The sequence below is a fragment of the Plectropomus leopardus genome, chromosome 6 (genome assembly GCF_026936395.1).
Source record: "Plectropomus leopardus strain MGB_pleo_1.0 chromosome 6, ASM2693639v1, whole genome shotgun sequence".
NCBI lineage: Eukaryota > Metazoa > Chordata > Actinopteri > Perciformes > Serranidae > Plectropomus > Plectropomus leopardus.
The window spans coordinates 11215863-11233477 of record NC_142181.1 but is presented as its reverse complement, the minus strand read 5'-3'; the positions used below and the strand labels follow the sequence as shown (position 1 = coordinate 11233477).

Below are 17615 nucleotides of genomic sequence, written 5' to 3'. Positions count from 1 at the left end.
GACCATGCAGCACTAGACTTCCATCCAGTCTGACATGCTTCAGCCACAGATTCTCGACTTTTGATTTTGTTAGATCTTTCTTGCAAAGTCAGCAAAGGGCCTGTAACATCCCTGTTACTGCAGTGTGTAGGGGACTTGAGAAATAGTGATCATTGTGTTCATTTATGCCCAGCCCAGGTGTTTCCTGACCTGCAGCAGCTTGTCTTTCTCTCTCCAGTCTCTCTCTTTCCTGCCGCTCCCGCTCCTGTCTTTCTCTCTCCTGTCGCTCCCGTTCCTGCTGTTCCAGCCTCTGCTGCTCCAACCTACAAACAAACAAACACATGTCAGCGACAAATCAATGCAAACATGCTCAAAATAATGAGTAAATAACCAGGACAGCTAAATGCAGCATAAAAGTAATATTTTTAGAGAGTGCAGGATCAAGATCGGCAGTGCCAGCTTTCAGCTATTCCCAATTAATGTGTAAACGGTTTGCAGATTATTTGTTTATTTATGCAACATCCATTGTTTTCTAACAACTCTGTCTAATTATAGTACTTGGCACTGGTGTAGAGAGCTATGATCGGGATTTGTATTCAATATACCGCAGTTGGTAAAAGAATGAGAGGTGGATTTTGCAGCTGCTGATTAGCCGACCACTAAAAGTCCACAGCTGGACACGGTGGCCTAATTCGAGCTGCCTAAGTTCACTACTGCCCCCTCCCATCTGCCTCATCACATCTGCCACTCACAACAGCTGTAAGCTGAACAGTACACGTACAATGTACACATACGCCCACTTAAAAACGCACAGGTCCACACAAACAAGCACACACACAAAGTGAGAGTTGCTGTGATTTAAAGCACAGCTGATCCACTTAGGCAGAGTGCCAAGGAAAGGGGGAGGGGAGATGTCATCCCTATCCTTTTTCTGATTTTTATTTACAATCATTTGATGCTGGTGAGAATATGTGGCTCTATGCTAACCCTAACCCTACAAACATTCATGCAAATAGTATCCACCAATACCTGCATCCATGCTGGATTTCAAAGGTTTTAAACACTCACTAAGCCACAGTGAGTCATCAGCCACTGGCACAGCTCGTAACTTGACAGACAGTCCCTATAGCCAATCACAAAGACTACCCTACTGTGCAACATATTACCTTTTAGTCTAAATAAGATTAAAAGGTTAATGCCTAGGCGTGCACGGTGTCACCACGAAGGGTCTCGCGGGAGAAACAGATAGACGGATGGAGAGATGGTGGGGCTGATGGGGAAGGGTTTCCGCCTTGCTGTCTTTTTAACCTTTAACCTACAGGGGCTGACGGAGGTTTAGCACTGTCAGGCTAATGCCATCAAATCCTCTACATATGCGTGTGTGTAAACCCAAGCCAACAGGACTACGGCAAAGCCAAGACAGCTTGACTTGCTATTGATTGTTATGCAACTAAACCCAGAGGAGCGTTCACATGGCCTCACAGGGCAGGCAACTTGTCTACATTGTAAAATAACTTGATTCCAAAGAAAATCTACTTTAAACAAATATTGACATTTCTCATCTCCTGTGCTTAATCCAACCTGTAGACCAAGAAGAAACCTGGTAATGTTGTCAGAGTTATTAGCTGGATATATGACTTCTTTTTTTGCTGAATCAGGCCCACAGGACATCCAAGTGGATTTCCAATAAAATGCAGCCACTTATAGCACAGTAAAATAAAGATGGGGTCCATTTAGAGGAAGCCTGAAGGTACCTCCGCTGTTGTTCAAGCTCCTCTGGAGTAGGTCCATTTGTCACTGGGCGTGGGAGGGTTGCATAGCCTGCCAACATACAACACAGAAAACACTTAATATAAATGAAAATGTTTATTGTACATGGGTTAAGAATTTGCTGTACATGGTTTATATGCTCTTGAACAATTTATGATTTGTATTTTATGACACACTGAATTTTCTTTGCATGCTGTAGAGTGTGTAAAATCTAAGGACTTTGTAGACAGTTCCAATGTGACAGAGGTAACGCAAAAGGTGGTGTACCTTTAAGGCATTTTATGATCTATAACTGAACAAGGTTTGCCACAGCATTGTTTCTATTTTGTTTGTGGTTCAACAGCGCATGATGTGCAAGGCATCAGATTTTATCTAAATACCAGCTGATGTAAATAAACAGAAATAAAGCAACCAAAACCTGAACCAAACACTGGCTTTAAATAAGGCCATTTGGGTTTTTGTGTCTGCCGGTGTAGTTAGAGACCCCTCCACGTCGAGCTGATCAGTGTTGGAAAAACAGGGTGTTTTTAATGTGAAACAGCTTTATTTAGTACTTTTATTGGTTTAAAGCACCAGGTCTGTAGGTTTTTTCCAAACCTAGCTGTGTGTGGGTTTTTTTGCCCTTTCATGACTTTAAAGTTGCCACAAAACACAATAATTTGTTTATCTGTCAGTAAACCTGACAACAGGCATTTTGAAAATAGCAGAATATCAATTAAGTTCTTAATCTGAGGATATGATCAAATATTAAGTAACTTTTGATGCTGCCGGAACTGGGAGTCTAGTGATAACTCATGTACCTGCGTCTGCCATGGAGTTGAGCACCTCCAAAGCATGAGCCATGCCGTTGGCAAATAGAGCAGCATCCTCCTTGCTGCCAAAATTGAGCCCCCACACCTGTCGGGCATCACGCCACTGGTGGAAATTGGGTGTGGCCTGGTTATACTTGAGACCTCTCACGATTGGACAGTTTATAACCACCTGGGGAGGAAAGAGGACAGATGATCAATACAAGAAGCAATGGTGAGCCAAATTTGTACCTCTGTGGCTTTTTGTCTATAATCAAACAAATGCTGTCTAAAATTAAGACCCATAAAAAGTAAAACTACATGAAATAAAAGGGTAGTTTCTGGGAGCTGTATCCCTCAAAAGACAACTGGAAAAACTATTAAAAGACCAACAAACCCACATGCCTTCTTCTGCTTAAAATTAAAGTGTCTGCCTTATTTTTGTTGGATTATCCTGGTTTATATTCCACCCAGCAGGTGGCGTGAAGCCTATTAACCAGGAGGGAAAAAAATGTTCTGGGTTTGAGCGTTGCCTGAATGTGCTGACGCGCCATTTCACTATTTGTTTAACAGCCACTGGATTCCACAGAGCAGAGAGGAGGAGAGGAGACCCTGTCAGGGCGAATATCATAGCAGGGCAACATGCACTAAAAAGAGAGGGTAGCAAGTTCAGCTGCAGCTGCAGACTGTGGTATTTCTAAACTGTCCACTATCCTGTCAAAAGGCAAAAGAGGCTGCCAGAGGAAACACATTACAACTTAGCATAAATGGGGGAGTTTTTTTTAATTCTTCTTTTTTAAAGTGAAAAAAAACAGCTTGTTCAAAAAGCCTGAATGCCTGTAGAAAAACCTCAATACCATTGTTTTACTTTCAATGAAGTTTAATCATACTAGCAGGCCAGGACGTCTAAAACAAAATGAAAAGACAAGCTTAACTATATGTAACTCTTCATGCACTCAGCCAGAGAAAGATCTGGAGGAAACATGATGTAGAGAGAATACAGCAACCCTATATCCTCTTTCATTAGCTCCTCTGTGCTCTTATCCAGCACCATCTTAAACCGAGTTGCATGTCTCCATCAGACACAAATATAGAGTCCTTATTGGGTATCAGGCTTCTTCCTAAATCGTCACAGGAAATGGTTGAACAGGCTAACTATCTCAGGAAACATCATCCACTTTAGGGACTGTCTCTGGGGAACATTTTGGAGTCCTGAATGTTTAAAGAAGGCGAGAGACACTGAGGCAGCAGGGAGAGCAGGGGCGTAGGCAAGAATAGACCCACCCAAACTCGGTTTACTCAGCTTTTTCTCTTGGAATCTGCCCACCTTTATCTGGTGAGTCATTATCTGGCGATAACGACAATAAAAACCCTCTTTGTTCTCCTTTTTCCAATGCGCCTGTGAATTGTCAAGTTTGAAGGACAGCCTCCCTTCCCATTATGTCAACATCATGCCCAAAATTAGCATTAAATGTTCCAAAAAAATGCTTTCAGTCTGACTGTAATGATGAGTATTTCCTGCTAGGTTACGCAGTAGTTACAAAAATAAGGCCAGAGCTTAACACATAACGTGTGTATTCTTAAGATCATTAATAATTTAAGGGCTACTAACAAACTACACCTGTGTTCTGTGGCTGGAGAATATAACTAATAATATTATCTGGATAGTTTTTAAGCTCTTGACAAAAAATTTCTAAAAACCTCCTTGATAAATCCAATTAGTTTTACACAGACCAGTACCATCATAAAACACAAGCTTAGTAAACCCGGGTGAAACCTGGTTTTGGCTTGATGGCTGCAAAGAACTTCAAAGTTACAAATGACCAACACTTGAAATAATCACAGCAACGTGTACACAATCAAAACATGAGGCTCATTTGCTAGCTTTGTATTGTTTTCTGGCTTTCTCTAAAGCAGCTGTATAACTATTCTTTCTATGTTCTTTTATTCCAAAGCACAAAGCACCAACAGCAACTACGAATAAACAAAGTGAACAAAAGTGTCCTGTCGAGGTTGAGAGATGTGCACCTTAGCCTCTCTCACTCTCCTAACATTAAGGTTCACGATAAAATAAAATGAAATAAACCAGTAGAGGTGATGCATTCTTGCCTCTGCTGAAACACACAAACTGTGAACTCTGGTGGGATAGCTCAGTAGGTAGCATGTTATTTATAATGCTGAAGCGAGCAGTAAATACACTAAACGTCTTGCTGGTACATAGTCAAGGCTGTCCAATATGCAAAGTAAATAATTGATAAAAAGGAATGCATTAAAATAAGTTATAAAATCATGGAGCGACTGACAATAATAACTGCTTAGATAACCTACTGCTGTTAAATTGATCATACCATTGTGTTCTCTATAGCCACCCAGCTCTAGTTTCCAGCATCAGATAATGCTGGAAACTAGTGATAAAGTGAATGAATGGGCACATACAAAGATAGACTGTCTCGCACTTGCAGGTACTTCCTGGCCACAGACGCCCACGACACCCCCCCCCCCATACCTCCAGACGCACAGTCACATAGACACGCCCCAAACATGCAAAGTTTGTCAGATGCACAGTGAGTCCAGAAGCTAGCAGAAGCAGCATACCTGTTGGTCCGTCTGCATCTTGCGTCCGACTATCCTGAAGGCATTGGTGGAGGGGTTGTGATAGATCTGGACTCTGCTGAAGGCCTGGGGTCCAGCGCCTGCTGGCAGCCACTTCTTGTTGCCATCGTCATAGATCATCACAGTGGCCCGAGCCTGGCAAATACTCGACTCACTGGAAGACAGAGAGCAAGACAGACAAGGAACATTAATATGATTAAGAAAGAACATTTTGGAAGTATGAAGGTCACAAGCAAAAAATCTCACTTGGGATGCAGTAAAGACTGAATTTGTTATTCTTTAAAAAAAAGAAAAAGGTAATGACAACCAAGTTTCTCGTTCAAGAAAAAATCAAGACAAATTTCATTAGGGCTCAATGTGGCTAGGGAGAATATCTACAATGTAGGAAAATTCTGTTTGCATTAACACAGCTAAATGTTGCATTACATGACCCGTTTCTTTTATAAAGCTTTGGCAGTTAGCATCTCTTTTTTTACTATCTTCATGCAAACCCGCCCCCACTCGATCACAAGTTATCATCCAACATGAAGGGAAACACAGTGCCGGTGCTCTTTTATTATTCAGTCTGTTATTGTTGTTCTAAACAATGTGCTACACAAATATTAGTCCATGTGATGAATGAAATTACCACAGAAGCATCTGTGTGATACAGCTCTGTGATGCCTGTGAGGCAGGGCTGCTTGTTTGTGTGTGAGGTGAATTGATAGTACATTGCTATTCTACTTGTTAAGTGTAGTCTATCCTGCAATGGTGAGATGGCATCTGAATAAGCGACAAATGTGTTTTTAAAAATGTAAAGCGACATATAAAACAATTTTTTTTCATTTAAAAGGTCATGGCAAATTACTTTAGAAATTCTCCCCAACACAGAATTTGAGTTATCTCAACTACAGTGGACTGACTTGATACTTTCAAACTCACGCCACAATGTTTTAGCCAATGCTAAACTGTCAACATCCAGCCCTGCTATTTATTTGATATAATATTTCATCTATGTACTTTTCAAACAGGGAAGGAAACCCTGTCTATAAATGTTTTTGATCACATTCTGTTTAAATAAAAATGCATGAAGAATCTCTCATGTGGCTTCAACTCATGACTTAACATTTCGCACACCAAAAAACAGACAGATTTTTATCTGGTATCACCATCCAGCCTAAAAATTCCAAGATATGATATTTGGTCTCTATCGCCTGTCTCTAGCTGAGAGGTGCATCATTTCCTTTTCTTGTCCAAGCCTAGACAACACAAAACATCATAGTGGCCATGAAGAGGAGAAAGACGCTTTTGCACAAAGTGTGTACATCAGAGCTGAAAGTAATAGTAAATGCAAAAAAACCCAAAAAACTAAGCCACAGGGTTCTGTGGTCGTGCTAGCAAACTCAGCTGAAAAAAATAAAGTCAAGAATCTTTAAGATTGCGACCACAAACATTTCATTCTTTTTTTTTCTTGTGACAGGCTATATATGAAGAAGATCTTCAAAGCTATATCTAGAACATGCTGACATTGACATTTCTTATCTAATCTGCTTTGTGAGAGTGACAAGTGATGAACTTGATCTTCAGTTTTGGTGAATTCAACACATTACACACTTGTGGAAGAATAAAAGAGCTGAAATGATCTTGCCGTATGTCTTAACAGGTTACAGGCTAATTTAAAAGACTTGATTAGATAGATATTAATTTCTAACATGTAAAACAAACAAAAACAAAAAAAGACAAAAATAAACAAAATTGCAATAATAGAAATGAATGATAACCTAAACAGAATTTCAATTATTAGATTAGAGAACAACAAAATAAAATAAATCTTGCATGTTAAAAAAGGAGTAGGAGGAAGTATTAACTTATTCTTTCCTACCCCTTCTCAGCAATTCATCAGTTAATTTACGAATTTCATCTCCAATACACACACACACACACACACACACACACACACACACACACCCAAATGTATACATGTGTACGCATGAATACCTATACATACACTTATGTCCCTCTGAATTAACACACATACACATGCATATTAAAAACATATTATGCAAACATGCATGAATGCACCTGCACACACAATATGCAGTTTGTAATTCAAGCTGTATGTACAACATGGATACTGTGTCATAAACAAGACTAGACTGTCATCAAAGTCTACAAGACTACAAATTAATACCACTATTACCGATTTACTGATATGCCTATTTGAAATGCTATTAAATTATGTAATGAGAAATGCAGCTGGAAGGGAAGAAACAAACACAAGGGGAGGTGAGGAGGAACTGGAGACACAGGACGGACAATTGCACCAAAACATGGTGTTTGAGAGGAGGGCCAGGTGTCCCAGGCTGGCCAGACATCCTCTCCTGGTCTCACACTACCACAACACAATGTTTAGGTATGTATGCAAGGATACAAACATACACCTGATGGATCATAGAGTTTAATTTGTTCACGAGTGATGCTGATGATGGAGATCCTTAAGTTCATACAGTGTGTCTGGCAAGTTACCAGTCATGGAGAACCAGATTCTCTGGACTGATCAAATATTAGGACCTCCTGCACCCTTATCCTACCATGTTTTGACATAATACAAGAGGTAGGAAGTGTTAGACTAAGAGAGGGAATGCAGAAAAGTGTTGATCTGAGAGACTGGTTTGACGCGAGACAACAATGGAGGCTGACAAAGACGGGAAGTTGTGTCGAGCTCCGCCAAAGAGACAAGGCTCTGGAATCTTCCACCTGCTCTACATCAACCTCCACCTCCATGCAATTTGCAAGAAAGCATGTGTTGTGAGATCAGTGACAAAACATGTATTTATAACTCCATGCGGGCAGGGTACACACAAGTTATAAACACACTGAGGAATGCCCGCACAAATGCAAGTTTAGGTAGCGATGTTACAAGCTGCAGAGTTACATGCATTTCAGACACTGAGAGGGAATAATAATGAGAATCTAATCGATCATTGGGGAAAAGAATACTACTATTTTATACCACAACAAATATGGCCTATACAAATTGGAACAAGTAGAAAAGGTGGACACAGACACTGAGGAACAAAGGTGGCTGACTGTCAATCCCAATTTTTTTTAACATTCCTCCCCCTCCTCTCCTTATTTACCCCTTGTGCTATCCCTATAGTCCCATAATCCATGTCTACCACCTCTCCCCCTCTCCCTCCATCTGTCCCACCCGTGATACAATCTGCTGCTTCCTGTGACACAGCACCAAAGCCACAACCCACTTCCTGCTGCCAACACTGCCTAATAAGGACAGCCTCGGCCTGAACAATCAATATGCACACACGCACATACAAACACACACACATATGGGTCCTAAAATTTCCTGCAAGTAGTTAACATTTCACTACACATCAGATTGCTCTGGTGTTGCTGTCAATCATGGAAAAGTGTGTTATATAAACTTCAAAACACCTTCCTGCTATTGTATTATTTGGCACACGCCTCATTATAACTGTGCCAACAGTGAATGTTAGTCCAAACTTTCATAACTTCCCCTCCTTGATGCTTTTTGGCAACTTGTAGCTGGTGAGATTTTTGCAGATGTCCTTCACTTAATTATACATGGCAAAATAAATCTGGACTTGTTTTTTTGTTGTTGTTTTTTTAACTATTTGTTGTAAGTCAATTGTGTGTCTGCGCTTGAATGGTCAAACTAAGTACATCCCCTTATCACGCTTCGTAACAAATACTATTAATCAAGCAGATTGTAATGAGGTAGCATGTTATCTTGGACAATGTTTGGACAAGTGCTGAGTGAGAAAGGACTTCTAAATATAATAATAATAATAATAATAATAATAATAATAATAATAATAATAATAATAATAATAATAATAATAATAATAACATAAACCACAATGTGTAAATACAGATAATGACAAGATATGGGATGAAACTGGCTAAGATGGGGACCATCAGCATTGGATAGGGTGATTTTTAAAATAATTTTTGAAATTTCCTGATAAGATTCAGTCTGTGCCCATCTAAAGCAAACTGAAAAAACCCAAAAATTGGATCTGAATGTGAAAAAAATTAAGATCTGAATCAAAAAACAATCTGCACCTAGAAAATACAAGCTCAAATAATAAAGTTTCTAAGTGAAATTAAAAATAATTTATGCAAAAGAATATCAGAATTAAATCAAAATGATACTTAAATTCAAATTAACCTTTTCCTACACTTATTTTTATTTTGAAAATGTTATGGGGGTTTTTTTCCATAAAAGAACGAAACAGTTTCAAGTTCAGTTTTAAAGTGTATTCATTCATTCAATTATTTTTTTTCAAATTAACAAACCTTTTGGCCTTGATCTGGCTCCACAGAGAAGACTCTCTAGAAAACACGCTTAACATTGTCTGTGGCCTTAAATCCACTCTCAGCTGCCAGCGGTCACTTCCAGCCGGTTAAAGCCACCTCGAGTTGGATGGATAAATACTGCAGCGTTCTCTGATCTCATCTGCATCAAGCATGCTGTTGATGTGGGGGGCAGAGAGGGCTTATGGGAACTGGGAGGGGACAGAGACTCCGGACTGGGAAATGGATGCATATTTAATGGCAGAGAAAGCGAGGGCTCAGGAGTGAGACTGAGAGTGCAGCTGCATTATTGATAGAACTACGGACACCGAGACGCTAAAAACGTGCGTGGCACACGCGCATAAAGACAAGGACTCGCGCACACCCTCCCAGCTGTCAACCTGCCAACACGTGTGTCCATGTGTTGACCCAGCCCGCTGAGTATAACAGGCTGCAGAAAACTCATGACTGGGTTTGACTAGACTTAGTCTTGGTACTGGAATAAACTGCGACGGGCAAAGCCATATACCATCTATTCCTGTCCTTCCTCGGAAGAAGACCACCAGTCCACTCAAGAGGACACTTACTGTGGAGCTAAGTCAACTGCTCACTTAGTTAGCTTAAGAGGGTTTTCTGCTAAGCACAAATAGGTCACTTGCTGATGCTCTGGGAGGGATCTGAGCCACCAAATACCTCAGGCAAAGGACTTGCTTAATACAACAGACAACAAGAAATGATCAACTGGTTGATATTTAAATTTCACATACAAAAACACTTGAACCAAGTGTGTCTTCACTTTATCAAAGCTACAGAGAGTTCCTCATCCCTCTGCGGTTACTCAGTCAGTTAGGGGTTAACAGGAAACCGCAGTGCACGGCCAGGGCACATGCTCTCTTGGAAATGTCTGTATAAGGCTGTGCTCTCAGAGCTTTTCCCCAAATGTGCTGGCAAGTACAGTCAGGCCCACTGGCTCTGTGTCTTCCCTCCTCCTCCTCCACTTACCTGACCCTCCCACCATGCTCCTCCACCACTCCTCCTCTCTAACTCCCTCATCATTCTCTCTGTATCTAATAAAGAAGTACCGAGATCTGTCAAGAGATGCCTCTTTGGTGGCATTCATGCACAAATGTATTACATAATGCTGCAGTTCGTATTTAAATCTGGTGCAGGAATAAGAAGGCCTAACGTACAGAGAAAGGGGTAGAAGTACATTCAGCTGATACAAGATACACTAAAGTTACACAGTTTTGTCTAGACACTAAGTAGAGTAAGACCATTTGTCTCTGAGTCCATTCCTGCCTCACTGTCCCACCTAATTCGTGGAGCTTCTATTTCCCCCAGAGTTCATAATACCACTTTATGAAAAGGCTTTTTTGCCCTCATAACTACAGCCAAATATCATTTTTTAATGACATTCACTCAGGCTTTTTGAGTTAGTCTTGCCTCCAGGAATAAGTGTCTTTCTTTAAAGAGAGACAGAGAAGACTGAAACCTGCAGGAGTAATTCGTGCACAACATTTGCCAAATCTATCAGCTTCTTGTCTCATCAATAGAAGAATGTTCTTCCGCAGCTTTAATAATTGATTCACACACACACTCGCTGCCAGCTATGAAACATAAGATGAGAAACAGGTGTCATATCTGTATTAGTAAACTTTAAGTGGCTGTGCTGCACTGTAGATGAGTAAATAGTGATTCATGGATTATTTTCTTCTTCTTCTACAGTAAAACCACACAGTAAAACCAGACAGGAAAATGAAAAAAAGTCACTTAATAATGTGTAATGTCTGTGTTAAACCAAACCACTTCCTCCTTCTTCACAGCTGGATAAAAATAGAGACCACATTTCACACACGATAGTCACGCATGATAAATACTGATATGGAAAAAAAAGGCATCCATTTAAATATCTCTGAATTATGTGTGAGAGAAAAATATTTTATACATGTTTTTCATGTAATAATTTACAGGTGAAACATCTGTGTTTTTTAATGTAATAGTCAACTGACAATTTTTATCTATAGATGTGAGAAATGAAACTAGAACTCGTAAGATTGGAATATGTTATGGTGAATATATAAATAGAAAGAACTCATTCATAAATAAAGAGTGAAATTTTCCATTTCCACCACAGCACCTGAACAGCTGACATGAGACGCACATGGGAAAGTCATGCTCGAGACAGACAAACAGACTGCAGACAGAAGTGAAAGAAGGAAGTGTTCACTGCAATAAAACACATGGGAAAACACAGCGTGTGGCAGCATGTGAATGCCCGGCTGCCCGTATACAATATTCTGAAACCCCGGGCTCCACGCATTTGCTTGTAAGTTATTTCCATATCGTAAGAGACTGAATTTTCATTTGAAGTGTTTTGCTGCCTCACTGCACAGAGTGGACTGAGGTCATGATGGTGGTCAAGTATTTGACCTCTGATGCTGAGTCGGACATGGAAAGTCCACACAATAGCCTGTTGCCGCTGGCCTGGTCATCTGACAGTACACTGTCCGCAAACCACCTTCGGGCCAAACTGCTGTGAGTGATGTTAAGCTTGGCCCACACTATCCTAAAATCATCCTCTGTGAACCACATAGACCTCATCATGAAACTTGTTTGTTTCTCATGTCGATATTTGGAGACTATCACGGACTGTAAAAGCAGGTGCAAGATAAGCTTGCAGACTGCAAAGTACAGTTCCTGTTGAGTTGTGAGAGCCGGCTGTGCTATAAATGTTAATATGTAGCCCGACGCCCAGACTTGAGAATAAACTCCCCATTGACGCAGACTTTTTTCTTCAAATATAAAACACATATATGGATTTAAACACAAATGCAAACTTCTCAGTGGAATCCTCTGTTTTTATAAGCTATGAAAAAGACATTTCACTTTTGCTGAAAAATCCAACAAAAAGAATAACCTGATAAAAAACAAAATTAAAGAACTAATGTAATTAAGTGTTATTTCATAATATCTCATTATAGGTTTAAATTACAAACATTTTAGGCTTTTGGAGAGCATATTTCCCTATCGACCAAATTACTGTGACGTTGCGATAACAACAGCAATCAATTTTGGCTGTGGCTGTGGAAATGTGTAAAATGGGCAAATGTGTTTATTTCTGTTGTCATTTTTAGCTCTAACTTAAAGACGTATATTATCATGGTGGTCCAACCTGTCTGATGTTTCTGCTGTGCTTATTTTTTGTACTTTGTTGCTTTGCAATCATCTTTGACAAACCAAAAGACCCATCTAAGAATCTATATCAGTATAAGTGTATGGTGTATTTGGGATATTTTCTCCACATTAACTTACACCTTAAACCAATTTAGACAGCCACAGACCAACAACTGCTGTATTCTGCTTGGCAATATCTCTAATTTATCAATAGAGTGGTGTCTGTGGATTTACGACTTCAGTTTGCCTTCTGACGACAAGGCACAGTGGTGAAAATATTCTAAATTCAGCTGACACTTAAACTGATATTGATTTAGGTGGGCCTTTATTATTAGGTGATGAAAAAAACCAATCAGTCGAGACATCATTTGCTCAGCGCCATTTCATTTTAAGTACATGACGCTGGGGTTTTCTAACTGTTATTATAGTTATTGTAAACAAACATTGTGATTTGGTCTACAACACTATCCACTAAATGTGAAATAAATTAAAGAACCTTTAACCTCTAAAAAATGTTATTAATTAGAAAAATAATAACAGGCCTAAACGCAGCATTTTAGATAGTGTCCGCGCACTGGTCGGTGCTTGGGCCCTATAAAATTAAAAACCTTTTGACTAAGATTATGGCTGGAAAAGGAGCTCTTTATTAGTCCTGGTTTGCCTTATCCCTCTTATTTTTTTTTACTCTCTTTTTCTTTGTCGTTCTCCTCATGCCTGTTTCTCCACACACAGGTCCTTGCCTGCTGCTGAAGCACATAAATAGACACAGACACACACAGATTTGCTGCAGGCTACTGCTTTCTGCCTTCAAGAGTCAGCCACACAGAAACCGGCATCCAGGATATCTCAGCTATTCTTACACTCTTCTTCTTAATATCTTTGTCTGAATGGAGTCAGACATCTACAGCATAACTCCTCTACCAAGAAAACCCTTCAGCATTCTTTGAGCGCTGACTCATCCTTTGCCTGGCATGGTTTATCCAGCATTGTGGAAAAGTTGAATAGACATTTGGCCAAGAACTTTCATTTTGTTTTGTGACCACTTCAAGAGTGGAGATGAATTCCTTCTTGCTTGTGAGGCAGTGTAGTGTGGTCGTGTGTGTGTGTGTGTGTGTGTGTGTGTGTGTGTGTGCGCAGGGGGGGTGCACTCCTGGCACACTTAATGCCCATATTTGGAACCATCTCCCCTCTGTCCTCCTCACTGAGCTCAATTCCTTTTACAGGTTGGAGCACATCCTCCCTGGCTCGGGCCAAGGAGGAGGCAGGCCTACTTCTCGGGCAAAGAACAATCAACTGCCTCTCAGCTGTCCTGACTTGTACACTCTTTCCTTTAAATTACAGACGAAATATCTTGACTCAACTCTCAGTCCAGAGAAGAAGAAAAGAATAAGCTGAAAAAACAACAGGGCAACACCTAATCATATTTCCTGCTTTTTATTGACACTGAGTGGCATGAGTGTGTAGACTCTGACCTTAAGTTAGCCTACTTTGCTACTTGGATAAAAGCCATACAAAAGTAAAACCATCGTCAGAGCACTATAAGAAAGAGCCTGGGAGCTCTTGAAGACCTTAAAGGCCCTGACACGCCAAACCAAAATCAAAGAACTAGTGGCAACAAAGGCCAACTGTTCATCTCAAATCGCCTGTGTCTCGACCAAAAATGTGCACCTGAGCACACATACATTCTGCGTCTGTGTGAGAGAAAATAACTCTCCATAGCAGTAGGCAGCAGTAGTCTGTGTTAGTGCAGCAACAATTAGTTGATTGATCAAGTGAAAGAAAATTACTCACCAATCATTTCAGTCATTTTTCATCTAGAAATGTCTAACATTTGCTTGTTCCAACTTCTGACATGTAAGAATTTGCTGCTCTTCTTTATCATTTCTGTGAGTGAATGAAGAGGTACTTGGGAACTTGTGATTGTATTATTTACATTTTTTTGGGGGATTTTATAGACTAAACGATTACTCATTAAAATAATCGGCAGATTGATTGAAAATGAAAATAATCGTTACTTTCAGTCTGTTTGAGTCATTCAAAAAGGGAAACCGGGAGACTGACAGGACGGTTTCAAAAGGCTAGTTAGCTAGACGTTTAGACGAAAGAACAGGATATTTACCATGCGCTTGCAAACAGTAACAAAAACGATTACAAACCATGTCTGCTAAAGAGCTTCATGGCGAAGTTCATAATCTAACCTAATATAACATATATTATATAAGTTTGTTATAGTCGCACACCCTCTTGAATTTAGTTGTTTGTTTACTTTCCTCACTTCTGTTCCTCCTCTCATCCACTGAACTGAAACACCAAAAAGAGTGATTTCATTCATTCAAAGGCTTGGCTGTTTCCGAGCCAGTTCAACACTCCGAATCGGACGAAAAAAGGGCCTATATCACAAACACTAAGGCGAAAAACGCTCGGTGATGGCCCGACACGGACCACTGGCCGACCGTCTGCTTAGTGTGTTTTTATCCTTACATGTCAAAGCTTTGGTGGTGATAAATGTATTTAATATCTGAACAACCCTCAGTTATTTCTTTAAACCACTTAATCTAAGCAAGGAACAAGATAAAACGATACAAAACTGGTCAGTCCACATGGTGATTTCTATCCAAATACTGATGGAAAACAGCACAAGTTACATCCAGGCCACTATTCACCCCTGACTGAGCGCTGAGCATTAACTATTTTAAAAGATGACTCTTTAACAAACGTAGAGTCCTCTTTTAAACCGCAACATCACATCCCCAAATAAAACTTGTACCACTCAAATAGACCAGTTCTGCCGCTTAGACAGAACGCTTAAAAAGACAGAGCTGGAGCTTCATGCAGCATTCAGGACAGCAAAAACTGTTTCCGTAAACAACATTATGTGCATCACTAATCATGCAAAAAAAGTGTCACCCATTCATAAAGTGGTTCAGTCTTTAACTGAAGAAGACAAAAAAGGTTCTCCTTTTAAGCCTGTCCTGTTCTGTTTATTTATAAACCCTTATCTGGTCAAACTCTCCTGGGACAATATTATGTTTTCCTCACTACCAAGAGCATAAGTGCTGCCTGAAGATAATGTAAGGAAACTGCCTCGCAGCAAATCATCTGCTGGGTTTCCTCCGATGATGTTTTATCTAATGCAGCCTTTGTGTATCAGCAATCACCATTATCCCGCATAAGTGAAGTTAAGATCTGAGGGCCTGAAAGATAGGAATGTTTAAGACACCTGACAACATATAGCAGTTTTTTACACTAACTGGCATCCATTACACTCCATTAAGCAGTGGAGCCCTTATGAGCTCGATGTATCTTCGTGCCCATTAGCAGTGCTGACCATCCAATATATCACTACAGCATTTCTGCCCACAACAAGCTTTGGTTTCACTACGTTGATAGACCCAGGCTCTCCATCAGCAGGGATGATGTCACTGTCTGACTAATGCAAAACGACCACAGGGTTTGTAGATGTGTCTGTAACTTCATTCGGCCACTGCAGAGCTGTTCATTCTGCTCAATTTCCCACTGGTGATGACTAGAGGATAAGTCATACAAACTAAAATACAGAAATCTATCCTGGTTTGAGATCTGTGAAACATCTCAGATTTGTTCAGCGATTCATATGTCTGACGCTGTGCCCACTGAGAGAGACAACGTACCAATCAGAGCTTTACAGACGAGATTAAGAATGCTGACGTAATCCTTCTTCATTTTTAGATAGTTACTTTTTTATAATCGTCAAAAAAACAGCATCCAAACAATGGGCTGAAAAATCGCTACAGGCAGATGGATGAGATCAATAGAGCTGCAGATTGCTGCATGTCGACTAACAGATATTAAAACTCTTAAATCAACATATTTTCTTTGATAACAGCTCCTAGTAACCACCACTACAGCTTCCATCATATCAGAAAATGACCTTGGTGGACAAATGCATCAGTTGCTCCTGAACGAGAATACGCAAACATGAACAACAACGTCAGGCAGAATCCATAAAGACAGCGCGAGTATCAGGCCAATGTATTCTGCTTGTAATGGACAGTGAAAAACCTCTAACTTGGTTTAAAGATTAACCAAAAGAGGTAGCCTCTGCTTCAGGAAGTGATAATGTTTATCTGAACAATAGCCTTTCTCCAAACAATAGCGTTTTCCACCTTTACCAACAACAACATTACCATCAGGACCTGAATTAGTTATTAGAGCTGAGCAAAAGAAAAATATTCTGTGATAATGTGTTAACGGTCAGAGATTTTTGCCATACTATAGAGAACAAAGCATGTATTTATTTAGTATCTCTGTGTGTATTAAGCCAATCATTTAGGACTGCTTTACAACCATACTGGATATTCACATAAATATGCCATGATATAAAGAACCGTGATTTGTCAGGTAGTCCAATCTGGTTACTTCTAGGGGTGTTTCATCAGGATACGATAGTATTTACATTCTTTGGACAAGGATAAAATATTTGCTGATATCACAAAGTCTAAGTGAGAATCAGTTGATTTTGATTGTATTCAATTCAGTTCAGGTCTATGATTGATCTGGTGGGGCAATATCAGTAAATATCCCCAATGTCTTTTTCTTGGCAGCTCGCCATTTTCTGCCTGGTGCAAGCCAAGCGCTGTTTGAATGTTTAGAGATGAGGTGTGCTTGAATGAAAATGGTGACACAGACAAGTGATGGGACTGTCAAGGGCGTATCTTAAAACCAATGCTATGTATTAGTAGGGTTGTGACAGTATGAGATTTTGATGGTATGATAACCGTCTCAGAAAATATTGCGGTTTCACAGTATTACAGAGTTATTATTATAATAAATCCGGATGACCCTTGAAGGAATGAAAGCAGAAGGGCTAGTTCTGGCTGAACAAACATTTTATTATTACTATAACTGAAACCATTGTTTAACTTATGTATTAAAAGTCTCCCTTATATAATTAACTAAAATAAAGGTGAGATTCTCCATCCAGTTGCTTTTTCCCCC

The 17615-nt window shown here is 39.9% G+C and overlaps 1 protein-coding gene across 2 annotated transcripts in view; it reads right to left on the bottom strand.

Annotated features, from left to right (window-relative positions):
• vaspb (vasodilator stimulated phosphoprotein b) overlaps positions 1–17615 on the bottom strand; it is a 30022-nt gene that overhangs the window by 6462 nt on the left and 5945 nt on the right. For both annotated transcript variants that reach the window (XM_042486678.2, XM_042486677.2), the window contains 4 exons: positions 5133–5304; positions 2550–2730; positions 1734–1800; positions 190–302 (listed from right to left, as the gene is read on the bottom strand). In XM_042486678.2, coding sequence (XP_042342612.1) covers positions 190–302; positions 1734–1800; positions 2550–2730; positions 5133–5304 — 533 coding nt within the window. The remainder of the gene's footprint in view (positions 1–189; positions 303–1733; positions 1801–2549; positions 2731–5132; positions 5305–17615) is intronic.